This window comes from Hyla sarda, chromosome 3 (genome assembly GCF_029499605.1).
Source record: "Hyla sarda isolate aHylSar1 chromosome 3, aHylSar1.hap1, whole genome shotgun sequence".
Lineage (NCBI taxonomy): Eukaryota > Metazoa > Chordata > Amphibia > Anura > Hylidae > Hyla > Hyla sarda.
This window is the reverse complement of record NC_079191.1, coordinates 320,004,424-320,032,071: the sequence shown is the minus strand read 5'-3', so window position 1 is coordinate 320,032,071 and position 27,648 is coordinate 320,004,424. Positions and strand designations below refer to the sequence as shown.

The window sequence follows — 27,648 nt, the reverse complement described above, 5'->3', positions numbered from 1 at the left end:
AATTTCATCCACAGCGGGCAGACCAGAGGACAAGGGAGTAGGGAGGGGGGGAAGAGGGTGACGGCCGTACACCACGAAAAATGGGGATTTGGAAGAAGATTCAGAGACTCTGAAATTATACGAGAATTCGGCCCAAGGTAGAAGATCTGCCCAGTCATCCTGGCGGGAGGAAACAAAATGTCGTAAATAATCACCCAAGACCTGGTTAATTCTTTCTACTTGTCCATTGGATTGAGGATGATATGCAGAAGAAAAATTTAATTTAATCTTGAGTTGTTTACAGAGAGCCCTCCAGAATTTAGACACGAATTGGACGCCTCTATCCGAGACGATCTGCGTAGGCAACCCGTGAAGACGAAAAATGTGTACAAAAAATTGTTTAGCCAACTGAGGCGCTGAAGGAAGACCAGGAAGAGGGATGAAATGTGCCATTTTGGAGAATCGATCAACGACCACCCAAACAACAGTGTTGCCACGGGATGGGGGTAAGTCAGTAATAAAATCCATACCAATCAGAGACCAAGGCTGTTCGGGGACAGGCAGAGGATGAAGAAAACCAGCGGGCTTCTGGCGAGGAGTCTTATCCCGGGCACAGATAGTGCAGGCTCGCACAAAGTCCACCACATCTGTCTCTAGGGTTGGCCACCAATAGAAGCGAGAGATGAGTTGCACAGATTTCTTGATGCCCGCATGACCTGCGAGATGGGAGGAGTGACCCCATTTGAGGATTCCGAGGCGTTGGCGTGGAGAAACAAAGGTCTTTCCTGGAGGAGTTTGCCTGATGGAGGCTGGAGAAGTGGAAATCAGGCAGTCAGGAGGAATGATGTGTTGCGGAGAGAGCTCTACTTCCGAGGCATCCGAGGAACGAGAGAGAGCATCGGCCCTAATGTTCTTGTCGGCAGGCCGAAAGTGAATTTCAAAATTAAATCGGGCAAAGAACAGAGACCACCTGGCCTGGCGAGGATTCAGCCATTGGGCAGACTGGAGGTAGGAGAGGTTCTTGTGATCGGTGTAAATAATAACTGGAAATCTTGATCCCTCCAGCAGATGCCTCCATTCCTCAAGTGCTAATTTAATGGCTAGAAGCTCTCGATCCCCGATGGAGTAGTTCCTCTCCGCTGGAGAGAAGGTCCTAGAAAAAAAACCACAAGTAACAGCATGCCCGGAAGAATTTTTTTGTAGAAGGACAGCTCCAGCTCCCACTGAGGAGGCATCAACCTCCAATAGGAAGGATTTAGATGGGTCAGGTCTGGAGAGCACGGGAGCCGAAGAAAAGGCAGACTTGAGCCGTTTAAAGGCGTCTTCCGCTTGAGGAGGCCAAGACTTGGGATCGGCATTTTTTTTGGTTAAAGCCACGATAGGAGCCACAACGGTAGAAAAATGTGGAATAAATTGCCTGTAATAATTGGCGAACCCCAAAAAACGTTGGATGGCACGGAGTCCGGAGGGGCGTGGCCAATCTAGGACAGCAGAGAGTTTGTCTGGATCCATTTGTAGTCCCTGGCCAGAGACCAAGTATCCTAGGAAAGGAAGAGATTGGCATTCAAACAGACATTTCTCAATTTTGGCATAGAGTTGATTGTCACGAAGTCTCTGAAGAACCATACGGACATGCTGGCGGTGTTCTTCTAGATTGGCAGAAAAAATCAGGATATCGTCCAGATATACAACAACACAGGAGTATAGGAGATCACGAAAAATTTCATTAACAAAGTCTTGGAAGACGGCAGGGGCGTTGCACAGGCCAAAGGGCATGACCAGATACTCAAAGTGTCCATCTCTGGTGTTAAATGCCGTTTTCCATTCATCCCCCTCTCTGATGCGGATGAGATTATAAGCACCTCTTAAGTCCAGTTTGGTAAAAATGTGGGCACCTTGGAGGCGATCAAAGAGTTCAGAGATGAGGGGTAGGGGGTAGCGGTTCTTAACCGTGATTTTATTAAGACCGCGGTAGTCAATGCAAGGACGTAGAGAGCCATCTTTTTTGGACACAAAGAAAAATCCGGCTCCGGCAGGAGAGGAGGATTTACGGATAAAGCCCTTTTTTAAATTTTCCTGGACGTATTCAGACATGGCAAGAGTCTCTGGGACGGACAGAGGATAGATTCTGCCCCGGGGTGGAGTAGTGCCCGGGAGGAGGTCGATAGGACAATCATAAGGCCTGTGAGGAGGTAGAGTCTCAGCTTGTTTTTTGCAAAAAACATCCGCAAAGTCCATATAGGCCTTAGGGAGACCGGTTACAGGAGGAACCACAGAGTCACGGCAAGGGTTACTGGAAACCGGTTTTAGGCAGTCCTTGGAACAAGAGGGCCCCCAACTCTTGATCTCCCCAGTGGACCAATCCAGGGTTGGGGAATGAAGTTGAAGCCAGGGAAGTCCAAGGAGAATTTCAGAAGTGCAATTGGGGAGGACCAAAAGTTCAATCCTCTCGTGATGAGATCCGATGCACATTAGAAGGGGCTCCGTGCGGAAACGTATGGTACAGTCCAATCTTTCATTGTTTACACAATTGATGTAGAGGGGTCTGGCGAGACTGGTCACCGGGATGTTGAACCTGTTGACGAGAGAGGCCAAAATAAAATTTCCTGCAGATCCGGAGTCCAAGAAGGCCACAGTAGAGAAGGAGAAGGCAGAGGCAGATATCCGCACAGGCACAGTAAGACGTGGAGAAGCAGAGTAGACATCAAGGACTGTCTCACCTTTGTGCGGAGTCAGCGTACGTCTTTCCAGGCGGGGAGGACGGATAGGACAATCCTTCAGGAAGTGTTCGGTACTAGCACAGTACAGGCAGAGATTCTCCATGCGGCGTCGTGTCCTCTCTTGAGGTGTCAGGCGAGACCGGTCGACCTGCATAGCCTCCACGGCGGGAGGCACAGGAACAGATTGCAGGGGACCAGAGGAGAGAGGAGCCGGGGAGAAGAAACGCCTCGTGCGAACAGAGTCCATATCCTGGCGGAGCTCCTGACGCCTTTCGGAAAAACGCATGTCAATGCGAGTGGCTAGGTGAATGAGTTCATGTAGATTAGCAGGGATTTCTCGTGCGGCCAGAACATCTTTAATGTTGCTGGATAGGCCTTTTTTAAAGGTCGCGCAGAGGGCCTCATTATTCCAGGATAATTCTGAAGCAAGAGTACGGAATTGTACGGCATACTCGCCAACGGAAGAATTACCCTGGACCAGGTTCAACAGGGCAGTCTCAGCAGAAGAGGCTCGGGCAGGTTCCTCAAAGACACTTCGAATTTCCGAGAAGAAGGAGTGTACAGAGGCAGTGACGGGGTCATTGCGGTCCCAGAGCGGTGTGGCCCAAGACAGGGCTTTTCCAGACAGAAGGCTGACTACGAAAGCCACCTTAGACCTTTCAGTGGGAAACTGGTCCGACATCATCTCCAAGTGCAATGAACATTGGGAAAGAAAGCCACGGCAAAACTTAGAGTCCCCATCAAATTTATCCGGCAAGGATAGTCGTAGTCCAGAAGCGGCCACTCGCTGCGGAGGAGGTGCAGGAGCTGGCGGAGGAGATGATTGCTGAAGCTGTGGTAGTAACTGCTGTAGCATAACGGTCAGTTGAGACAGCTGTTGGCCTTGTTGCGCTATCTGTTGTGACTGCTGGGCGACCACCGTGGTGAGGTCAGCGACAACTGGCAGAGGAACTTCAGCGGGATCCATGGCCGGATCTACTGTCACGATGCCGGCTGGCAGGTAGTGGATCCTCTGTGCCAGAGAGGGATTGGCGTGGACCGTGCTAGTGGATCGGTTCTAAGTCACTACTGGTTTTCACCAGAGCCCGCCGCAAAGCGGGATGGTCTTGCTGCGGCGGTAGTGACCAGGTCGTATCCACTAGCAACGGCTCAACCTCTCTGGCTGCTGAAGATAGGCGCGGTACAAGGGAGTAGACAGAAGCAAGGTCGGACGTAGCAGAAGGTCGGGGCAGGCAGCAGGAATCGTAGTCAGGGGCAACGGCAGGAGGTCTGGAACACAGGCTAGGAACACACAAGGAAACGCTTTCACTGGCACGATGGCAACAAGATCCGGCAAGGGAGTGCAGGGGAAGTGAGGTGATATAGGGAAGTGCACAGGTGATAACACTAATTGGAACCACTGCGCCAATCAGCGGCGCAGTGGCCCTTTAAATCGCAAAGACCCGGCGCGCGCGCGCCCTAGGGAGCGGGGCCGCGCGCGCCGGGACAGGACTGACGGAGAGCGAGTCAGGTACGGGAGCCGGGGTGCGCATCGCGAGCGGGCGCTACCCGCATCGCGAATCGCATCCCGGCTGGAGGCGGTATCGCAGCGCCCCGGGTCAGTGGATCTGACCGGAGCGCTGCAGTGAGGAGAGTGTAGCGAGCGCTCCGGGGAGGAGCGGGGACCCGGAGCGCTCGGCGTAACAGATACCTCAAACAAGAATTGAAAGACTCTTGGCTGGCTACAAAAAGTGTTTACAAGCTGTGATACTTGCCAAAGGGGGCAATACAAGATATTAACTCTGCAGGGTGCCCAAGCTTTTGCAGATGCCATTTTTTTGTTTTCTGTTATTTTGAAAGTGTAAATGATGGAAATAAAATCTAACTTTTGTTGACATATTATAAGAATGTCTAATCTGTAATTTGATGCATTTTGGAGATTTTTCCATCTTTCCTTGGCTTATTTATGCACATTAATACTGGTGTGACATGCTGAGCTCACTTACTATAAAGCAAAAGAGTCATTGATAGGTCTGCTATTTGCTGCTGGCATCTTCTGAATGCCCTTATGTGGCTGATGAAGTAAATCTAATTGTACCCATTAAACAGCTTTCAAGCTGTGAATTTTTGGTTGGTAAACTTACTGTGACTAAGCTGCATTGTCAATTGCTAAAAAAAAAAGTGCTTACCAGCTGTATTGCCCTAAAAGATCAGTTTTTCTATTGTGAAAATATTTTTTATGCTTCTGGCATAGAGTTTGCCCTCATAGGTGAATGTACACTTGTATAGTAAGGGATTTACAACAATTACCACTATTTGTTTTCTGCCATAATTGCACACTTTCTGATAATAGACTAGGGAAATCAAATTCCCTATGGATCATTTCAGCACATCAGCAGACAAGTAGTGTTTAATAACAGCTTGTTTCTACTATATTATTATCAGAATACAGACTGACAGAGCAAAGATGGCTATCGATTACTCTGCCTTTGACATTCTCCATTATGAGAGCTCTGAAATAGTAGAGATTGCGGGACACCTACCACATAGAAATAGCTAAACTTATAATACCATTTTGGCAGTTGGGTCAGTTTTGTTTTAAATATTGTAAACTTACAATAACAGAGTTAAAGGAGATCTCCAGTACAGAAAAACATATCCCTATCCTACGGATAGGGGATAAGTTTCAGATTCTGTGAGGTCCGACCGCTTGGACCCCCTGCGATCTCCCATACGAGGCCCTGGCCAACATGCCCCCTCAAAACAACTCTATGAGGCTGGAGTGATGCCTTTGGCAGTCTCTGTCTCTGCCATAGCTCTGTATTGAGGGGGAGTGTCAGCCGCCGATTCGAGAGAGCCGGGCCCCCCATATGGTCGGATCCCCCCACGATCTGAAACTTATTCAATATCCTTATGATAGGGGATACGTTTTTCTATACTTAATTACTCCTTTAAGACTTCAATAAACAAAACTAGGACAACTGGTACAGTTGTCCCCAAACAGCTTTTCTGAACCACACATGGTTGTTGGCAGCTGCACATTTTACAAAAAGATTTTGCTCCATATAAAGTCAGAAGAGTGCAGTGGCCTCCATAATTCTTAAATGGAAAAAGATTGGAACAACCAGGATTCTTCCTAGAACTGACCACCCCTCTAAACTGAATAAACGGGGGAGAAGGACCTTGTTAAGAGAGGTGACCAAGAACCTAAAAGTCACTACAGTAAATCATGGTGGTGGCAGCACCATACTGGGTGTTTTTCAGTGGCTGAGGAAGGGAGACAAGGGAAAGCTAAATGGAGCAAAGTACAGAAGTATTCTTAATGAAAACCTGATCCAGAGTGCCCTGGACCTCAGACTCAGCTGAAGGGTTAAAGGGGTACTCCGGTGAAAACCTTTTTTCTTTTAAAGCAACTGGTGCCAGAAAGTTAAACATATTTGTAAATTACTTCTATTAAAAAATCTTAATCCTTCCAGTACTTATTAGCTGCTGAATGCTACTGAGGAAATTCCTTTCTTTTTGGAACACTGATGACATCACGAGCACAGTGCTCTCTGCTGACATCTCTGTCCATTTTAGCAACCGTGCAGAGCAGATGTATGCTAAGGGCAGCATGGTGGCTCAGTGGTTAGCACTGCTGCCTTGCAGTGCTGGGGACTTGGGTTCAAATCCCAATAAGGACAACAATAAATAAAGTATTATTATTATTATCATGACGTCAGCAAAGAGAACTGTGTTCGTGATGTCATCAGAGAGAATTGCAAAAAGAAAAGAATTTCCTCTGTAGTATTCAGCAGCTAATAAGTACAGGAAGGATTAAGATTTTTTAATAGAAGTAATTTACAAATCTGTTTAACTTTCTGGCACCAGTTGATTTAAAAGAAAAAAGGTTTTCACCGGAGTACCCCTTTAACTTTCAACAAGACATTGACCCATAGCATACAGCCAAGACAAAACTGAGGGGCTTAGAGACAACTCTGTGAATGTTCTTTAGTGGTCTACCAACTATAATGATCCTTTATTTGTTTAACACATACAGATTCCACAGTGCACTCAACTTGAGCCCTGACCCCACAATCTAAATTCACCTATCAGCATGCTTTGTAGGAAACCTACACAAACTCAGGGAGAACATACAAACTAGTTGGAGATGTTGTCCTTGGTGGGATGTGAACCTAGGACCCCAGAACTTCATGGCAACAGTGCTAACCACTACCATGCTGACCATACCTGACAGAACTTTCCAAAATGTAGGAATATGCATATCGTGTGGCAGTCTACAAAGGATGACTGGAGGCTTTATTCTATACCAAAGGTGTTTTAAGTACTGAGTAAACGGTCTGAATACTTATGTCAATGCAATATTTTAGGTTTTCCTTTTCAATAAATTAGCGGAGATTTATGACATGAAGAATGATGAGGGAAAACTTGATTATTTTATTTTAGCAACATGACAAAATGCGAAAAAAGTAAAATGGTCTGAAGTCTTTCCAAATGCATTGTATATACAGTTGTCCCTCAACATACGATGGTAATCTGTTCCAAACGGACCATCGTTTGTTGAAACCATCGTATGTTGAGGGATTCATGCAATGTAAAGTATAGGACAATGGTCTACAACCTGCGGACCTCCAGATGTTGCAAAACTACAACACCCAGCATGCCCGGACAGCCGTTGGCTGTCCGGGCATGCTGGGAGTTGTAGTTTTGCAACATCTGGAGGTCCGCAGGTTGAAGACCACTGGTATTGGAGGTTATACTCACATGTCCCCGCCGCTCCGGACTGTCACCGCTCGTCACCGCTGCCCTGGATGTCGTCCTCCATCGCTGTCACCGCGTCCCCGGGGTGTCTTCGACGCTCCGGTAAGGCCTCTGCTTCCCCGGCATCCTCACTCTCCTTTGCCGCCATCACTTCGCTACTCACACCGCTCCTATTGGATGACGGGACGGCGTGCGCAGCGGCGTGATGACGACGATGGAGAGCGCCGACGATGCAGAGCATCCTGAAGAGGATGCACCGGAGCCCCGAGGACAGGTAAGTGATTGTCAGCGGACTGCACGGGCACCGTAAACGGCTATCTGGTGGCAGCTGAAGCAGTCTGCGCTGTTTATGCGATGGCCCCGACATACAAAAGCATCGTATGTTGATGCTGCCTTCAACATGCGATGGCCTTTGAGAGGCCATCACATGTTGAAATTATCGTATGTCGGGGCCGTTGTAGGTCGGGGGGGGGGGAGGGTCACTGTATATATATATATATATATATATACCAAAAAACAAAGAGAGCGGCACTCCAAGTACGTGTAACCCTGTGCGGGTGTATTTATTCACACATCTGTAGAAAAGCGCAACGTTTCGGCTCCTCAATAGAGCCTTTCTCAAGGCTCTATTGAGGAGCCGAAACGTTGCGCTTTTCTACAGATGTGTGAATAAATACACCCGCACGGGGTTACACGTACTTGGAGTGCCGCTCTCTTTGTTTTTTGGTGAATTACTTGGGGCCTGAGTCGGACCCTGGAGCTGAGCACCCAACAGGCTCTGGAATCCTTGGCAATAGCCACGCATGGTGCTTCTTCATTTGGATTGTTACTATATATATATATATATATATATATATATATATATATATATATATGGTAGTTGACTGCATGGAAAGAACCTTATCACTGATAAGTTACTCCTGAATCAGAATTAGTAAGCACTTGAAAATACAGACAACCTTGTAAAACAATGCACTGTATCAGCATAATGTCAAAGCAATATTTTTCCCACTATAATCTTAAAAACCCTATAAAGACTATGGACACCATTTGAATGGAAACATTAACTTTTTTTTTTTTTTTTTATCTGTTAGTGCCTACCATGAGTTAAAAATGCATTCTATTACATTATCTTAGTCCTTATGTAGGTGTGTCCTCCCAGTAAAACTTGATGTATGTGAAGTCAGGGTATTCAGGAGTACTTTTACTCAGCCCATGTGATTCTCTCCTACTATTTTTTGTGTGTTTTTCTCCCACTCTACAGCCTGTGGGAGCTTCCCTTCAATCTCTAACACTTATTCATCTAATCTTTCTAGGAGTAGCCACTAAATGGTGGGCTTTTTTTAATTAATACTATTTAGAAATTTGCTGCATTTAGCATTTAGAAAACAAATGTAAGTTAAAAAACAAAACGCTATAAAGGTGTCAATAGCCTTTGAGGCTCATTTTACCCTAATGGTTAATTAGCTAAATTTATTTTTGACCTTAGGGACACAGCTAAATGTAATTTTTGCATCTTAGTTTTTTCCTTCTCGCCATAACTCTTTCCATCCACAGACCCAGGGCTTGTGTTTTGCACGACTATTTGTCCTTTGTACAATTTTGCAACTTTGTGGGTGGTTCATTTTTACACTGCACTTTACGGTAAAACTGACATTTTCTTTTTTTATTCTTTGGGTCTATACGATTAAAACAATACCCATGTTTACATGCACTTTTATTATTGTACTACTTTAAAGGGGTACTCCGGTGCTTAGACAGCTTATCCCTATCCTTTCTTGCACGCGGCACCCCGTTTGTAATCAGTCCCCGGAGCGTGTTCGCTCCGGGTCTTATTACCGGCGACCACAGGGCCGACGGCGTATGACCTCACGCCTCCGTCCCCGTGTGACGTCACGCTCCGCCCCTCAATGCAAGCCTACAGGAGGGGGCTTGACAGCTTTCACGCCCCCTCCCGTAGGCTTGCATTGAGGGGCGGAGCGTGACGTCACACGGGGGCGGAGGCGTGATGTCACACGCCGTCGGCCCTGTGGTCGCTGGTAATCAGACCCGGAGTGAACACACTCCGGGGACTGATTACAAACGGGGTGCCGCGTGCAAGATCACGGGGGTCCCCAGCGGCGGGACTCCCGCAATCAGGCATCTTATCCCCTATCCAAAGGATAGGGGATAAGATGTCTAAGCACCGGAGTACCCCTTTAAAAAAAGAGTGAACTTTTGTAACAAAATGTTTACAATTTCCCTATAATGTTCTCATTTTTCTGTTTACAGGGCTGTATGAGGGCTCATTTTTAAAGCCGTGATCGCTTTTATCGATACCACTTTTGCATACATGTCATTTTTTTTAGCACTGTTTATTCCACTTTTTCTGGGATTTGATGTGGCAAAAAAATCTGCAAATGTAGACTTTTTTTTACATTTATGCTGTTCACTGTACAGGATCATTAACATATTTTAATAGTTCAGACATTTTCACATTAGCTGATACCAATTATATTTTTTTGGGGGAAAGGGCCATATTTACATTTTGAAAACTTTTTATAGCTTTTTTTCAAATTTTTTGTTCCCACATAGAGACTATTTATAGAAATCATTGAGATTTCTATTACTTTTCCGTGCGATGCATTGGCATAGCACTGATCAGTGATATAGTCGATCCACTTGGATAGCTTCCAGAAGGCAGATTATGCAAATGGATCCTAGAAGAGCAGCACGAAGGAGGTAAGGAGACCTGCGGCCGCCATCTTGACTCATCCTACAGTTGCACTGTGCGGGTGGTCTGACGAGTCTCACAAAGCCCCGGATATACTTTAGATGCCGTGATCAGTATTGATCATGGCATCTGCAAAGTTAATTTTGGGCATCAGGATGATCACTGATGTCTGCCTTTACCGGAAGGTCCCTGGCTGCTGATAGACCCGCAATCTATGAAACAAATGCAGCTCCTAGCTTCGCTTCATAGTCTGGATGCCTCTTTAGTACGTACTTGTACATCCTGATGCGCCTAATACTAGGCAGCTAGAGTATACATGTACGTCCTGCCTCCTCTAGAGATTAATATAGTCACAATATTTAATAAATCTGAGCCTCTGCAGAATGGGTCTTACAACTGCAATTTAAAGGAATTAAGTTTAATAATAAATCAATTAAACTAATAATGTAGTAGGAAATATATATTTAAATAACCATTTTACCATCATATTTCCACCAGTGAAATGCATATTAACGGTCTGAGTAATGTTTGCTAAGTAAATAGCTATAACAAGTATGAATGTTCCTGTGTCTGTAATGGGTGCCGATTATTAATAAGTGATGGAGTCCGTTACAATGGCCTCTTGTAATTGAATCTCTTGTGTCCTGCTCAGTCATTTTTAATATTAAATTGAAGTGCCACAGACAAAAGTTTAGAATAATACAGAAAGCAGAGGTAGACTTATAATTAGTTAGAAGTGTAGTCAGGCAATTTCCTTTATTACATTCCCTTTCCTTAATATGAATATTTATGTTGTACTTGAAAACACCATTTATCTGGGAGCTCCTCCGGGGTATCCACTGTATTGAAGCTCAGAATGAATCCCTGCAGTTCTCTGTGCTGTGCAAGTGGCTTGGAAATAAATGGGATTTCAGCCCAAGAAAAACCAAGGACTACATATCTCGTTCAAAAGAGCATTAGCATTGATTAGCTTCCCTTTACTGTTGCTCAGAATGATGGATATTGGACGGATAGAACTTATATTTAACCAAGCACTATAAGATAGTTAAGGGGTCTCAGAAGAAGAAGGCTACAAATATTTGTTTGAAAATGTATCAAGTATGTTTGATATTGGTACCACTGGAAAGGTGAGGACTGATACTGAGATGGTGTATCACTAAAACCTAAAAAAAATAAAAATAAAAAACACCTCTTAGAGAAGACCATCCCCTTATCCAGACCTGATTTGATGTGACACCATGCAATATATTTGGAAAGTCTTCAGACCCTCCTCTTTGTTTACATTTTGCCATGTTGAGAAAAACTAAAAAATAAAGTATTTCCCCATTATTCTGCACTCAATACCCCAAAGTAAAAACAGAATGCTAGAGATCGTTGCTAAATGATTAGAAAGGAATCTAAATATTGCATTGACATAAGTATTCAGACTCTTTTCTCAGTAGTTTGCTAAAGCACCTTTGGCAAGAATTATGGCCTCTAGTCTTTTTGGGTATGATTAAAGACACAAATAGCAGGCTCTTCCCCAAAACAGTCATTCAGCCACTATATTTTCTCCTCATGCTGCTGCCAACTCCAGGCTGTGTTATTAAGCCACAATATGGTCTCCTCATGCTGCCGCCAACTCCTCCTCCAACTCGGAGGGAACCAGCTACTAGATGGTTCGATTAGTCTTTCGCCGCTATACCCAGGTCGGACAACCGATTTGCACGTCAGGACCGCTGCGGACCTATAGATCTCCTCATGCTGTCACCAAACTCCAGGCTGTGTCATTGAGCCACAATATGTTCTCCTCATGCTGCCGCCACCTCCACGCTGTGATTCTGCCACTATATTGTCATGTCTGTATTGGCCTGTTGTCACACACAGCTATTGGTTTGGTTGTGTGTGAACAGTTTTATGTTCCATGGTTAGGGAATAGTTTATAGCCTTTTGCCTGCTAGCCAATAGCTCATTGGGTGTGTCTATTTAAAGTCAGCCCAGTCTAGCCTCTGGGCTGGTGATTGACTTCATTATATCCTGACTTGCTAAGATGCTGGACATGCTGCATTGAGCGCTTGTCTCTGTCTTAGCATGCACTTTCTATTTTCTGGTTTTAGCCATGGTTAGCTGGCATGCTTATATTAGATTTTAATCTGTGTTTCTATAGGTTTTAGGATTTGTATATCTTTTCTGCTATGTGTCTGTTCACACGTTTTTTCCTCTTGTAGCTCTTCTTATGAAGTTCTGTGTTTTATATTTCTGTTTTCCTACTTGGCCAGCATCCTGTCCACACTGGTGAGTGTGCCGCTGGCCAGTAGTCTATTTGGATTTATTATTATTATTAATGGCTACTCATTAAGTGGAGTGGAGTGTCCAGTTTGTTTGTCCAGTGTGAACAGTCTCCTATGTTGCATCTCTGTTACCGTTCCATGGGGACTCCTTGTCTATTGGAGGTTTTCTAAGGGATTACGATTCCTGTCTTGTGTTCAGTGTGAACAGTGTTCTATATATATATCCTGTGTATTTAGGAATCCCTGTTACCTGTCCATGGGGACTCAGAGGGTAGTGTTATTCCTGCATCTACTGGAGGTGTTCTGAAGGGATTGCGATTATTCCTGTCTGGTGTTCAGTGTGAACAGTGTTCTTTATCTATATCCTCCTGTGTATTTAGGCATCCCTGTTACTTGTCCATGGGGACTCAGAGGGTATTGTTATTCCTGTGTCTACTGGAGGTGTTCTGAAGGGATTGCGATTATTCCTGTTTTGTGTTCAGTATGAACACATGCTGCCACCACCTCCACACTGTGTCATTCAGCCACTATATGGTCTCCTCATGCTGCCGACAACTCCAGGCTGTGTCATTCAGCCACTATATGGTCTCCTCATACTGATGCCACCTCCAGGCTCTGTCGTTGTGCTGCTCTTCAACAGTGATTCTAATAGCGTTGCCTCTGATCTGCATGTCATATTGAATAACAGTATTTTTTCACTAACCCAGCACACACCCTATGCGTGTTACAGCAAGGCAAAGTGTTCCACACCCCTATTGAGGCTCTCTGTAGGCCAGAAATAGCCGTTTTTAATAGCGATTCGCCGCAAATAAATTCGGACCGAAACAATTTTTGGGGGAAAATTTGGCGAATTGGCCTAATCAAATTTTTCTAAAATTTTCTCATCTCTACTCAAAGTACACAGATAAAAACTATTTAAACACAAGGAGGGCAAGAAAAACTCTGAGACCCATCCCTCAACCACGGAGGGGTTGGGGGATGGGTCCCAACAAATGGACCTTTAGGGGGACACCCGCTCCTATGACTGTGTTGTGATTTATTGTGATTGATCTACTGGGTCCTGTGCAGATATAACCTTTATCAGGATGGATATTGTAAACAGCAAGCTTATGTATCTAACATAGTGAATATATTCGAATCTTCATTGGGATATTTTTTACCTATTACTTATAGTAGGGAGTTAGGGTGTCTCCGTGGGGAGGTCCCATTGTTTTGGGATCCCCTCTGTGGTTGAGGGATGGATCTTAGAGTTTTTCTTGCCCTCCCTCTGTTTTATTGTTTTTAATCTGTGTACTTTGTGCAATATTTTTCTATCTATATTAAATCATGTGTAACAATAAAGAAGTATATAATTGACAGTTTTGGTGTGCGCTTTATGGTATGTTTTTTCTAGCCCTTTGTCCAATGTGTTGTTGTTTTTGGGTATGATGGTTTTTACACCTAGATTTGGGGATTTTTTGCAATTCTTGGCAGATCCTTACAAGCTTTGTGGACATAGGGTAAGTGATCTGGCTGAGCCACTCAAGGACATTCTCAAGGTTGTCCCTAAGCCACTCCTGCGTTGTCTTGGCTATGTGGTTAGGTGTCTTGTAAGAAGGTGAACCTTTGGGCCAGTCTGATGTCCACAGCACTTTGGATCAGGTTTTCATTAAGAATATCATAGTGCTTTGCTCTATTTAGCTTTTCCTTATCCTAAATACTTATGCCCATGCCAAATTTAAGGTTTTTTCTTTTAAACTTTGCAAAGATTTCTAACATTCTGTTTTCACATTGTTATTATGGGGTCTTGCGTGCAGATTTTTATTTTAACACAAAGCCCAAGTATAACAAAAAGTGAAGGGTTAAGACATTATGCATAGTGCAAGTCCACCCCTATTGAAGACATTACGATGCAATTTCTATTGGTCTTCTCAAATAAATTTCATTGTACTATATATTTTGGATACATTTTGGAAAAATTATAGCTAGTATTTTCCAGAAAACATTAGGGGGTTTCTCCTGAATACCAATTTTTGTAAGCCAAATGAAGAGTCTGCTTTAGGCCCCTGTCACACTGGCGTTGTGACCCAACAGGCAGCGGATGTCAGGAAAGGAGGGGAGAATAGCGGGAGAAAAATTAGTGCATGCAATGTCTTTTTCTCCTGCTAACAACGGCGCCCGACGGACCCCATTATAGTCAATGGGATCCTTTGGGACCCGTTGTTGCCCGTTGTGCCCCATCCCGATAACGGATGTTAAAGGCAAAAAAAAGGAGAGCCTAGTGGCTGTTTTTGGACAAAGCACAACGGCAGTGTGAAAGTTGAACAATCTAAATACCCCTTCTAAATCTTTTTAACATCAGGCTCACAATTAGGGTATATTCACACGGCAGAATGTCTGTACGGAATTTCGCATACATATTCCGCAAGGACATTCCTGGCAACGGAGTCCAATTGATTTCAATTTGATTCTGTAGAACTGTTCACATGTCAGAATTTCCACACCAGATGTTTCTGGCGCAGAAATTCACATTGTAGCGTCCACAGAAAGCATAGTCATGTCTATTCTTTCTGCGGAGTCCACACGGAAATGCATTGCCATCTATGAGACTGAGCATGTCCTAGTGCTTGCATGCTCTACAGGTGCTCCGCTGTCGGTTAAATTTTACGTGCGCAAACTTCACCATGAAAACATAGCCTTAGGCCCAGTGAAATTTGAATGGGCATGGTCCTCTTCTATATGCCAAATTCAGAATGTAGGTAAAAAAAAAAAAGTGTAATGTTCACAAATCTAAAGGTGCTTGCTATCAATCTGGAGACTCATCTAAGGCTTTTTTCATACTATATTTAATGCTTCAAATCAAATTAATTTACCAAGAAGGTCCTAACTTAATGGATATCTCCAACAGATACCATACAGTGGCATATTTAACCCATAGGCTCACATAAAAAAAATGTATACTGCATTGTATCTATTTATTTATTCTAAATTGTTTTTTTGGATGCAACATGGGGCCTTTCTACAGAATAATAATAATAATAATAATAATAAATTACTGTTGTTATACTGGGGGTTGCATCACTATTTTTGTGCAGACAGAACCACTATTTATTTATACATTGCAGCCACACTTTTTATGCCTACAGTATGGTAGCATTATTCAGTTTTATTCTATGATGGCAATATTTTTCTTTATATGCAGCTGTGTGGTGACCTTATTTCTACAATTTATTATGCGGGCAAATTAGATTTTTTTTGCCCTTTTTACTACTGATAAAAATTTGAATTTAAATAGACTTAAATATACTTTTATAATTTGATCAACACAGCATGAGGACACCTTGAAAACAAAAAAAATATTTCAAGATATTCAGAACTTGGCTTATTTTTTTATTAATAATCTAACTCTGCTTTACACTTTTCCACAACTTTATCCCTGACCTGTTTTGGGAGCTCCTTGGTCTTTATGCTGCTGTTTTTTTCAGTAATGCTCTTAAACTCTATCATATTTGTACTGAGATTGCAGACAAGTGGAAATTTACTAATTATGTGACTTTCAAATGTGACTTGTGAAGTTTCCTCTCAAGGTAAAGCAGCCTCTTGTCATTCACACTATTCAAACACTTTCTACTTACATTTTTTATTTTATGCAAGTTAAAAAATTCATGCTATAAAAGAAAAATCAAACTGTTAAAAAAGTATTGTATCAATTTTATTTGCTCTTAATTATTGTAAAAAAGGCACTTTACTATAACGCAATGTGAGCCCATACGTGTATGTAAAAAGCCTTGTGGAGTTTTTGTTTTTTTTGGAGTGATAACGTGCTATATAGCCAAGTAAACGTTACAGCTAGTCACTGGCTTTATCAGTTACGGACCATAGATCCTAACCAGTTACTAGATGCAGCAATCATATTGATGTATGACATCACTCAAGTAAGATTACGACCAGAGCGTATATACTGGGATTGTGGGGAATTTACCTGTCAGCATGTTTTTAGGGTATAAGGTTAAAGCCTGGCTATATAGGGATTTTGACACTGAATCCATACATACATCTCATTAGTTAATCGGCCCTTCCAGCACTGCGTCAGTGTTTTAAAAGATGTGCAAAGAAGGCTTTGGATCCTTGGCTGGTACATACCAGCAAAGTTTGGACCCTTTAAAAGTGAACCACTTCTCTGTCAATTTAGTAGGTAGAGGAGGGGAAGTGATGATTTGGTGAAGAAGCTGAACATTGCTGGGCTTAAGCGCCCAAGGGTAACACCCAGTCGGCTCCAAAGCCTAATTTGCATATCTATTTAAACTCTGATATCTCTGCATTGGAGGTCATTTAACTTATGAGAGGCATCTATGGATATTTGGATGGCTACAGGTCCTCTTTATGTTTTGACCTTAACCCCTTAACGACGCAGGACCTAAATGTACGTCCTGGTGTGGTGGTACTCAACACATCAGGACGTACATTTACAGCCTATAGATAACCGCGAACATCGGAGCGATGTTCGGGTCATGCGTGGCAGGTCCTGGCCAGGGACCCAGCCAGGGACCCGCCGGTATTGGCCGGCATCCGCGATCGCGCGGATGTCCGCCATTAACCCCTCAGATGCTGTGATCAATACAGATCTCAGCATCTGCGGCAGTGCAGTCACTAAAATGGATGATTGGATCCGGTTATCCAGAACGGCAGACAGAGGTCCCCTCACCTGCCTCTGCTGCCTTCCAGGGATCTTCTGCTGTGGTCTGAGATCGAGCAGACCAGAGCAGAAGATGACCGATAACATTGATCAGTGCTATGCCCTATGCATAGCACTGAACAGTATTAGAAATCGAATTGCTATAAGTAGTCCCCTATGGGGACTATTAAAGTGTAAAAATAAAAGTAAAAAAGTAAAAAAATAAAAGTAAAAATGTAAATTGTCAGTTTTTCCCCATTTTACCCCCAAAAAGTGTAAAAAAAATGTTGTAATAAACATATTTGGTATCGCCGCATGCGTAAATATCCAAACTATTAAAATATCATGTTAATTATTCTGTACGGTGAACAGTGTGAACGTAAAAAAAAAAAAAGGCTAAAATTGCATCTTTTTTTATAACATTTTATTCCAAATAAAATTTATAAAAATGTAATAAGTTTTATATATGCAAATGGTATAAAAAAGTTACAGATCACGGCGCAAAAAATGAGCCCTCATACTGCCATTTATACGGAAAAATGAAAAAGTTATAGGTCAGCAAACTAGAGGGATTTTAAACGCACTAATTTGGTTAAAAAGTTTGCGTTTTTTTTTAAGCGGTATAATAATACTAGAAAAGTGTGTAATCATGGGTATCATTTTAATTGTATTGACCAACAGAATAAAATAGACCTGTATTGACAACAGGTCTATTTTACCATAAAGTGTACAGCATGAAAACAAAACCTTCCAAAATTTGCAAAATTGCGGTTTTCTTATCAATTTCCTCACACAAATAGTATTTTTTTGGTTGCCCCACACATTTTATGGTAAAGTGAGTGATGTCATTACAAAGGACAACTGGTCGTGCAATAAGCAAGCCCACATACTTGTCCTTAAGGCCCTTAAGGCCCAAATGGGCTGAATTCTTAAAGAGCGGAAAATTTTTTAGCAGACCATGTAAAGAACTTGGCTGTCTAGATTTAGATTTCATTAATTTTCATACAAGTTACAAGTATTTTAATATATATTGTGAGGCATTTTATTTTTTACTACACATTTTTATATACAGTGCATAGTGAAAGTATTCGGCCCCCTTGAACTTTTCGACCTTTTGCCACATTTCAGGCTTCAAACATAAAGATAAAAAACTGTAATTTTTTGTGAAGAATCAACAACAAGTGGGACACAATCATGAAGTGGAACGAAATTTATTGGATATTTCAAACTTTTTTAACAAATAAAAAACTGAAAAATTGGGTGTGCAAAATTATTCTGCCCCCTTAAGTTAATACTTTGTAGCGCCACCTTTTGCTGCGATTACAGCTGGAAGTCGCTTGGGGTATGTCTCTATCAGTTTTGCACATCAAGAGACTGAAATTTGCCCATTCCTCCTTGCAAAACAGCTCGATCTGAGTGAGGTTGGATGGAGAGCGTTTGTGAACAGCAGTTTTCAGTTCTTTCCACAAATTCTCCATTGGATTCAGGTCCAGACTTTGACTTGGCCATTCTAACACCTGGATATGTTTGTTTGTGAACCATTCCATTGTAGATTTTGCTTTATGTTTTGGATCATTGTCTTGTTGGAAGACAAATCTCCATCCCAGTCTCAGGTCTTTTGCAGACTCCATCAGGTTTTCTTCCAGAATGGTCCTGTATGTGGCTCCATCCATCTTCCCATCAATTTTAACCATCTTGACTGTCCCTACTGAAGAAAAGCAGACCCAAACCATGATACTGCCACTACCATGTTTGACAGTGGGGATGGTGTGTTCAGGGTGATGAGCTGTGTTGCTTTTACGCCAAACGGAACGTTTTGCATTTTTCCAAAAAGTTCGATTTTGGTTTCATCTGACCAGAGCACCTTCTTCCACATGTTTGGTGTGTCTCCCAGGTGGCTTGTGGCAAACTTTAAACAACACTTTTTATGGATATCTTTAATAAATGGCTTTCTTCTTGCCACTCTTCCATAAAGGCCAGATTTGTGCAGTATACTACTGATTGTTGTCCTATGGACAGAGTCTCCCACCTCAGCTGTAGATCTCTGCAGTTCATCCAGAGTGATCATGGGCCTCTTGGCTGTATCTCTGATCAGTCTTCTCCTTGTATGAGCTGAAAGTTTAGAGGGACGGCCAGGTCTTCGTAGATTTGCAGTGGTCTGATACTCCTTCCATTTCAATATTATCGCTTGCACAGTGTTCCTTGGGATATTTAAAGCTTGGGAAATCTTTTTGTATCCATATCTGGCTTTAAACTTCTCCACAACAGTATCTCGGACCTGCCTGGTGTGTTCCTTGTTCTTCATGATGCTCTCTGCGCTTTAAATGGACCTCTGAGACTATCACAGTGCAGGTGCATTTATACGGAGACTTGATTACACAAAGGTGGATTCTATTTATCATGATTAGTCATTTAGGTCAACATTGGATCACTCAGAGATCCTCACTAAACTTCTGGAGAGAGTTTGCTGCACTGAAAGTAAAGGGGCTGAAAATTTTGCACGCCCAATTTTCCGTTTTTTTATTTGTTAACAAAGTTTGAAATATGTAATAAATTTCGTTCCACTTCATGATTGTGTCCCACTTGTTGTTGATTCTTCACAAAAAATTACAGTTTTATATCTTTATGTTTGAAAAGCCTGAAATGTGGCAAAAAAGGTTGAAAAGTTCAAGGGGGCCGAATACTTTCACTATGCACTGTATTCCTTAAACAGCAATAATCCAAAAATATAGCTTGTACTAATAGCTAGAAATATTCTGATACCTTATTGATTTAGGTGATTATGTTAGTTCTGAGTAGTTCTCTGGTATGGAAAACCCTACAAAATGACATCCCCTACCCCCCCCTGCATTATCCTCTGTAATTACCCGTATGCCAACATGAAAGACAGATATTCATCGTAGCTGCTCTCCACTGGCCAATAGATGAGGATCCTGAACTGAGGGTTCACTTAGAATTCTAATCTAATAATATAACTAACAGCTTTATAACATTCAGGTGATGTAAATATAGGTTTAGCATGTTAAAATATTATGGATTGACACGCTCTGCTGTTTATGTTCTCTTTGTGTTAATTACTGCCATGTAACCAGATAAAAAGGGTTAAATGTGACACATACTGTGTGGGCATCTGCTGAAGAGATTCATGTTTCTCCATGCCTTAAAGGCAGATTGTTTTCTGGATCATTAATGCCCTTTACATGGCCCACATGTTGACACAGCCCAGTAGTTTCTCTCCCCACAACACAAGACAACACCAGAAAAAGGTCACTGACCTGTAAGATCAATGCTTGTGATATTAAAGCAACCAAAACCTGTCCTGCCTCCTGGAAAGGAAGTGAAGATGGAACGATAATAAGAGAGTAATAGTAGAAGTGCGTATGGGAAGTAGAATGAAAAAACTGAATAAGCAAAATTAATATGAGGCAAATTTGTAACTCTGACCCAGCTAGACTTCCTTCAGTTTTAGATTATGCATTTTACATCAGGTTGCTGTGAAAAACTTGGATCATATAACTGATCCTTCGAATAGACCACATTTATTTTTTCTGCAGATGCCGCAATGGGAATTTCTGCCTTGTGAACATTGCAGCAGAATCCCATTGAAATCAATGGGACTCTGCTGCAGCGGAGTGTCCATGCGTAATTCTTCTGTTACACTGTAGATTTTTTTTGTATACAGTGGTCCCTCAAGTTACAATATTAATTGGTTCTGAGACGACCGTTGTAGGTTGAAACCATTGTATGTTGAGACCAGAACTCTATGGAAACCTGATAATTGGTTCTAAAGGCACCAAAACGTCATCCAAAAATAGGAAAAAGTGAGGATTAAAGAAAAATAAGTAGATAACTAATATAGATAAAGACAATTATTCTTACATATTATAGTAAGAAAGATCTGATGGGAGCTGTAAATCCCTGTCTATGTCAGTGTTTTCCAAGCAGGGAGCCTCTAGCTGTTGCAAAACTACAACTCCCAGCAAGCCCGGACAGCCTTTTGCTGTCCGGGCATGCTGGGAGTTGTAGTTTTGCAACAGCTGGGGGCACCCTGCTTGGGAAACACTGGTCTATGTAGAGGACAGGAGCTTCTTCCGGGTCCTGTGCAGTACATGCAATGTCCTAAAAAAGTAACATGGAGTCGCCCTCACCTGGTGTCCAAAGGAACAGGTAACCCTGATACAGGTAAAGTGTACAGAACATGTAATACCTCCCTGTACTGTAGGGGGCGCTACCAGACATCAGTCAGTGCATACACTTCAGTAATACAGGTAAAGTGTACAGAACATGTAATACCTCTCTGTACTGTAGGGGGCGCTACCAGACATCAGTCAGTGCATGCGCTTCAGTAATACAGGTAAAATGTACAGAACATGTAATACCTCTCTGTACTGTAGGGGGCGCTACCAGACATCAGTCAGTGCATACTCTTCAGTAATACAGGTAAAGTGTACAGAACATGTAATACCTCTCTGTACTATAGGGGGCGCTACCAGTAATCAGTCAGTGCATACTCTTCAGTAATACAGGTAAAGAGTACAGAACATGTAATATCTCCCTGTACTGTAGGGGGCGCTACCAGACATCAGTCAGTGCATACTCTTCAGTAATACAGGTAAAGTGTACAGAACATGTAATACCTCTCTGTACTGTAGGGGGCGCTACCAGACACCAGTCAGTGCATACTCTTCAGTAATACAGGTAAAGTGTACAGAACATGTAATACCTCTCTGTACTGTAGGGGGCGCTACCAGACATCAGCCAGTGCATACTCTTCAGTAATACAGATAAAGTCTACAGAATATGTAATACCTCTCTGTACTGTAGGGGGCGCTACCAGACATCAGTCAGTGCATACTCTTCAGTAATTCAGAAAAAGTCTACAGAACATGTAATACCTCTCTGTACTGTAGGGGGCGCTACCAGACATCAATCAGTGCATACTCTTCAGTAATACAGGTAAAGTGTACAGAACATGTAATACCTCTCTGTACTGTAGGGGGCGCTACCAGACATCAGTCAGTGCATACTCTTCAGTAATACAGGTAAAGTGTACAGAACATGTAATACCTCTCTGTACTGTAGGGGGCGCTACCAGACATCAGTCAGTGCATACTCTTCAGTAATACAGGTAAAGTGTACAGAACATGTAATACCTCTCTGTACTGTAGGGGGTGCTACCAGACATCAGTCAGTGCATACTCTTCAGTAATACAGGTAAAGTGTACAGAACATGTAATAACTCTCTGTACTGTAGGGGGCGCTACCAGACATCAGTCAGTGCATACTCTTCAGTAATACAGGTAAAGTGTACAGAACATGTAATACCTCTCTGTACTGTAGGGGGCACTACCAGTAATCAGTCAGTGCATACTCTTCAGTAATACAGGTAAAGTGTACAGAACATGTAATACCTCTCTGTACTGTAGGGGGTGCTACCAGACATCAGTCAGTGCATACTCTTCAGTAATACAGGTAAAGAGTACAGAACATGTAATAACTCTCTGTACTGTAGGGGGCGCTACCAGACATCAGTCAGTGCATACTCTTCAGTAATACAGGTAAAGTGTACAGAACATGTAATACCTCTCTGTACTGTAGGGGGCGCTACCAGACATCAGTCAGTGCATACTCTTCAGTAATACAGGGGTTTTACCAGTGAAATGCCCATTCTGATTGGTCGGTTCTTCCAGCCACTGACAAGTTTCACAGATCTGGACTGTCCGTAGCATTGTATGTTGAGTCTGATTTCAACTTACAATGGTCCAGAAAAGACTGAAACTATTGCATGTTGAGGTCATTGTAAGTTGAGGGATCACTGTATTGTGACTTCACTATTCATGTCAATGGGGAAAATCCACAATAAATCCTCAGTGAGTCCTCCTACTAAACAAAACATGTGCAATTTCTTTTTCTGCAGAATAGTAAGGGATTGAGATTTTCTGCATAGAGTCGGCAGCATTTATGTCACATGTGGATATACTCTAAAGGACTAGTACTGGAAATATATCTTGTCTTTGTCTTGCCTCTTGACTATGATGAGATTTCAGTCAAATAACCCAAGTTTGGCAGACTTGCAGCCGAGTTCTATCCCATCATCATTTACTCACCACATCTACCCACAATGCTGCAATTTTGAGATAAGTACCAGTGGCAGGTAGGCACTGACATCCAGCAGGAGTGAATCAGTCTTACATATCAAGTCAATACTGAATTGCTAGCAGGATCAAGCAGCTGGAGCTATAATCTCAAGAGAAAGAGAACAGCGCAATGACTCTAATAATGAAGTCATTATTGTTTCAAGACTCATCTCCTACCAGACTGATGCATTACACTTTTTCATCTAAAAAGGTTTAAAAGGTTTAGACTAACTGTATCTCTAAAGGAAAGAAACACATTGTATTTATGCCAATAACGCTGAAAGCAGATAACCATATGTAAGCAGGGCCAGTCTTACTGTACACGTGACCACCTCAGTCATTCCGCTAGTTTTGGAGATAATTACATTTTAATCACTAGTTGGTCAATTTGTCAATAGAGGTAATTTAATATGGAGTGCCTTGTAAAACTCATTAATCTGCAATATTGGATTTGGGTATTCTTCCTGGGACATCACTTCATTGTCTGATACGAGCAAAACAAAAACATTAAAAAAATGCAAAAAGACATTTAAGATATTTTCATAACTTCTCTGAGCTGAATGTAAAAAAAAAAAAAAGGAAATTGAGGCAATTTATTTATTCTCTGCGTATTAAAGGGGTACTCCCAAAAGGGGATAAGATGTCTGACCGCGGGGGTCCCGCCGCTGGGGATCCCCGCAATGTTGCATGCGGTACCCACCGGTTTCTTGTCCAGAAGCGCTGGAGGGTCTCGGTCGCGACCACGGGAACGGAAGTCTGTGACGTCAGGACTCCGCCCCCCGTGTGACGTCACGCCCCGTCCCCTCAATGCAAGTCTATGAGAGGGGGCGTGACGGCCGTAGACCTTCCATAGACTTGCATTGAGGGGATGGGGCGTGACATCACACGGGGCGGAGTCCTGACGTCACAGACTTCCGTTCCCGTGGTCGCGACTGAGACCCTCCAGCGCTTTCGGACAAGAAACAGGTGGGTGCCGTATGCAACATTGCAGTTGTCCCCAGCAGCGGGACCCCCGCGGTCAGACATCTTATCCCCTATCCTTTGGATAGGGGATAAGATGTCTAGGGTGGGAGTACCCCTTTAAGCTTAAGTCGGATGCCTAATTTGAAAAGAATTAATAAGAGATAAATGAGTCATGTTTAGAGAACATATACTAAACCTATAGGCCAGAAGCTTATTAAAAAAAAAAAACATTAAAGAATATAGTGAGTAAAAAGTGCAAAGGCCTCATTCAAACAACATTTTTTGTGATGCCTTTTTTTTCTCTGTTTTGTTAATTTTTTATGTGGACATTTTCTATTTTTCTTTAATTGGGCTTTTTAGTACATCCGTGTTTAAATGTAATTTTTCTGTTTTGTTTTTCTTGCAGATCTCTCAGCTGATAACAGAGACCAGCAGAGAGGGGCTCACTGAGGCAGCGCTAAACCGCTACAATGCTGATAAACCATCCATTTACAGCTTCCCAGCATCACATACAACATACGTTGCTAGTGAAACATCCACAGGAACCTCAGTGGCTGCGTCCTTTTTTGCCAGGTACATTTATAAATTGTTGTTACAGGGATACAGTTCAAGGATACCCGAGGTCCACCCGAGGATATGATTGAAAATAATGTTGTCAGTCCCTGATGTGACTGTGTTTTTTTGGACAGTCCCTTTATGTAGACTAATGTCCATATTACTTAGACAGGCTTATAATAAGACCTGAGGTCTTCATAGCTTCTCGTAGCTATCACAGATCAGGCTGGGTTCAGGTCTGTATTGTATTTTCTTATTTTCTACTTCATCATTGTAGCAGAACAACAAGAAGAGCAGCATCAGTAGATCCCTTACTTGCCAGACCCATATGGCACCCAGAAGACCCTTTTATTGGGGCCCAATGGGTTTCTGTCATGGTGTTTACAGTTTACCAGAATAAAATTTAACATGCTGCACTATTTTATTTTTTATTTTTATGAAACCTGCAACAGAGACTCCCAACAGAACCTCTTACGCAGGTGTGAACCAGCCTTAGGTTTTGATTGTTCTTTGGGCTCTGCAGTAGGGCAGCCATTTAGACTATTATCTCTAGCGCCAACAGAAGGCAGAAACATATGCTGCTGTATAGGCAAACAGTGACAGACATTACTAATTGACTCCCATTGTAAAAAAAAAACCTGTATTTATCTTTATATGAAAACGCAATAGATTACACTTTCCACGTTGCCGGGAAAAAAACATATGCTAAAAGGATGCTTTTGGCTGTGACTTATGCTTTGGGAGCTCTTCCTTGGCATACCTCACACAGGTTTACATGAAAGTATGTAAGCAGCTTCTTAGTACAATGGAGTCTGAAATACACCATAGGGTCTGGTATTGCATATTTGTTTGCTTTTTACATTCCATATCTAGTGGACTCGGCTGTCAGTCAGTATCAAATTTTATAGCAGGTTAAAACCTATTTACCAGGATTTCTACAGTGGGGGTTTAGGGAAATACTATTGATTTCCTAAAAACATCATTTTATAGTACACTGTAGTCTGTTATCTTGGAACATAGTTGTTATTATAATAGTCATTCACAGTCAGCATTTGGTTATCCTGCCATAACCGTTCTATTAGTGTATGCCATGCTGTTTCTCTTTTTTTTCTTTTCGGAAAGACTAGTATTTAGACTAAATGATGAAATTGCAGTAATCTTGTCCGAGTTGTTGCCAAGGAAATGGACAGTGATGAGCATGTTTAAGATTCAGAAATTGTTCTAGCTGAAATGTAAATCTCTTGTGGGATTTAGCTTAGAAACATTTGATAGACTGCAGAAACAAATAGAAAGCTATGCAAGTCATAAATGAAAATCATTTTTCGGTCAGGTGGGATATAAAGAAGTGAATGCAATGTGTCTAGGTAGGTGTCCATTACAAATCTCTAGCATTCTTCAATTATTATATCACAGAGACATTTTATTTATTAGGGCTACATAGAACAAGGTTAAGCTCAGAGACAGGGGATCCAAAGCAGAGTACAGAAGTCATGGAAGGACAAACCATTCTTCACCGCCTGCACTAATGCCGGTGAATTAAACAGCTCCAGAGTCAGGATACTGTAATTCCTTACTGACAAGAGTCTAGCAGATCCAGTCCTCTGGGATAGAAGGTCTGCAATCTTGTAATTTTACAGAAAGCTCTCTCTTTACTTCTCATGGAGGAGCTTGTGGGCCCTTATGGTGGGTCATACTTTGACCTTGAAATTCCATATGTGATTGAACGACTCAGCTGCTTTGAGTTAGGAGAGCTGCTGCGTACAGAATATTTTTGCGATGATTGTCTTAAATCTGCAGTCAGTCAATGAAGAAAAAAAATGAGAGTTCATTTTTAACTGTATTTTTTTTAGGTTTCCTTTACTTTCTTGTGCATATCTTCTAGGTAAAAATTAAGCAATTTACATTTGTTGTAAAAGACAAATGAAAATTGCATTTTAATTCCAGAATTTAAGACGGGCTACACTGTAGTTGCACGATCCAAGTAGACTGTTGCACATTTCCCAATTAAAGTGAATTGCAAAAAATCCTAAAAAAGCCTAAAAGTCTCTATTGATTTCTTTGGAATGTGACTAGTAACTGCTGCACATCATGCCAAAAGGAAATAAACATGCAATATCTGTGTGGCTTTGAGATGCAGATAGAAATTGTCTCATGTGGATAAACAACTCATTTTGCCAGGAGAATCCGCAACCAGCTGAGCACTTCTCCTGAAGTTTGGTGCCCCTATAACTATAACTTCCACTGAAAACACAATAATAAGTGCTTCCTACTCTGTAATAGTGTGCCTTTCGTGCTCTCCAGACAGTAAAAAATGCCCCCTTTCTGCTCTCAACACAATAATAGTGCCCTTTTCCGGCTGCTACATCATGAGAGTGCCCTTACACAGTTAAACCTCTACAGTCATTTAAATAAACTTTTGACATGTTTTTGACATGTAATTCGCGCACCAGGACGTAAATTTACACCCTGTACATGATCACGAGCATCATAGCGATGCTCGGGTCATGTACAGCAGGTCCCGGCTGCTGATACTAGCCGGAGACCCGCCGGTAAGGGCCGACATCCGCGATCGCGTGGTTGTCCGCCAATAACCCCTAAGAGTACATGATCAATACAGGTCACGGCATCTGCTGCAGTGCGGCTACATTTTAGGCTAATCTGATCGCCCGTAGCACGGCTGTGGGGATCAGATCAGCTAACATGGCGGCTGGAGGTCCCCTCACCTGCCTCCGCCGCCTTCCCGGGTCTTATGCTCTGATCTGTCTTCCAGCACACCAGAGTAGAAGATCACCGATAATATTGATCAGTACTATGCCTTATTAGCAAGTAAAAAAAATATGGAAAATCCCATCCCCCAATAAAAATGTAAATTGTTCCTTTTTCCAATTTTACCCCAATAAGTGTGGAAAAATGAAAA

General features: G+C 42.4%; 1 protein-coding gene across 1 annotated transcript in view; it reads left to right on the top strand.

The window, feature by feature from the left end:
- Positions 1–27,648, top strand: part of KIF26B (kinesin family member 26B) — a 405,428-nt gene that overhangs the window by 197,066 nt on the left and 180,714 nt on the right. The window contains exon 4 of the mRNA XM_056567177.1: positions 24,583–24,749. Within this exon, the coding sequence (XP_056423152.1) occupies positions 24,583–24,749 (167 nt within the window). The remainder of the gene's footprint in view (positions 1–24,582; positions 24,750–27,648) is intronic.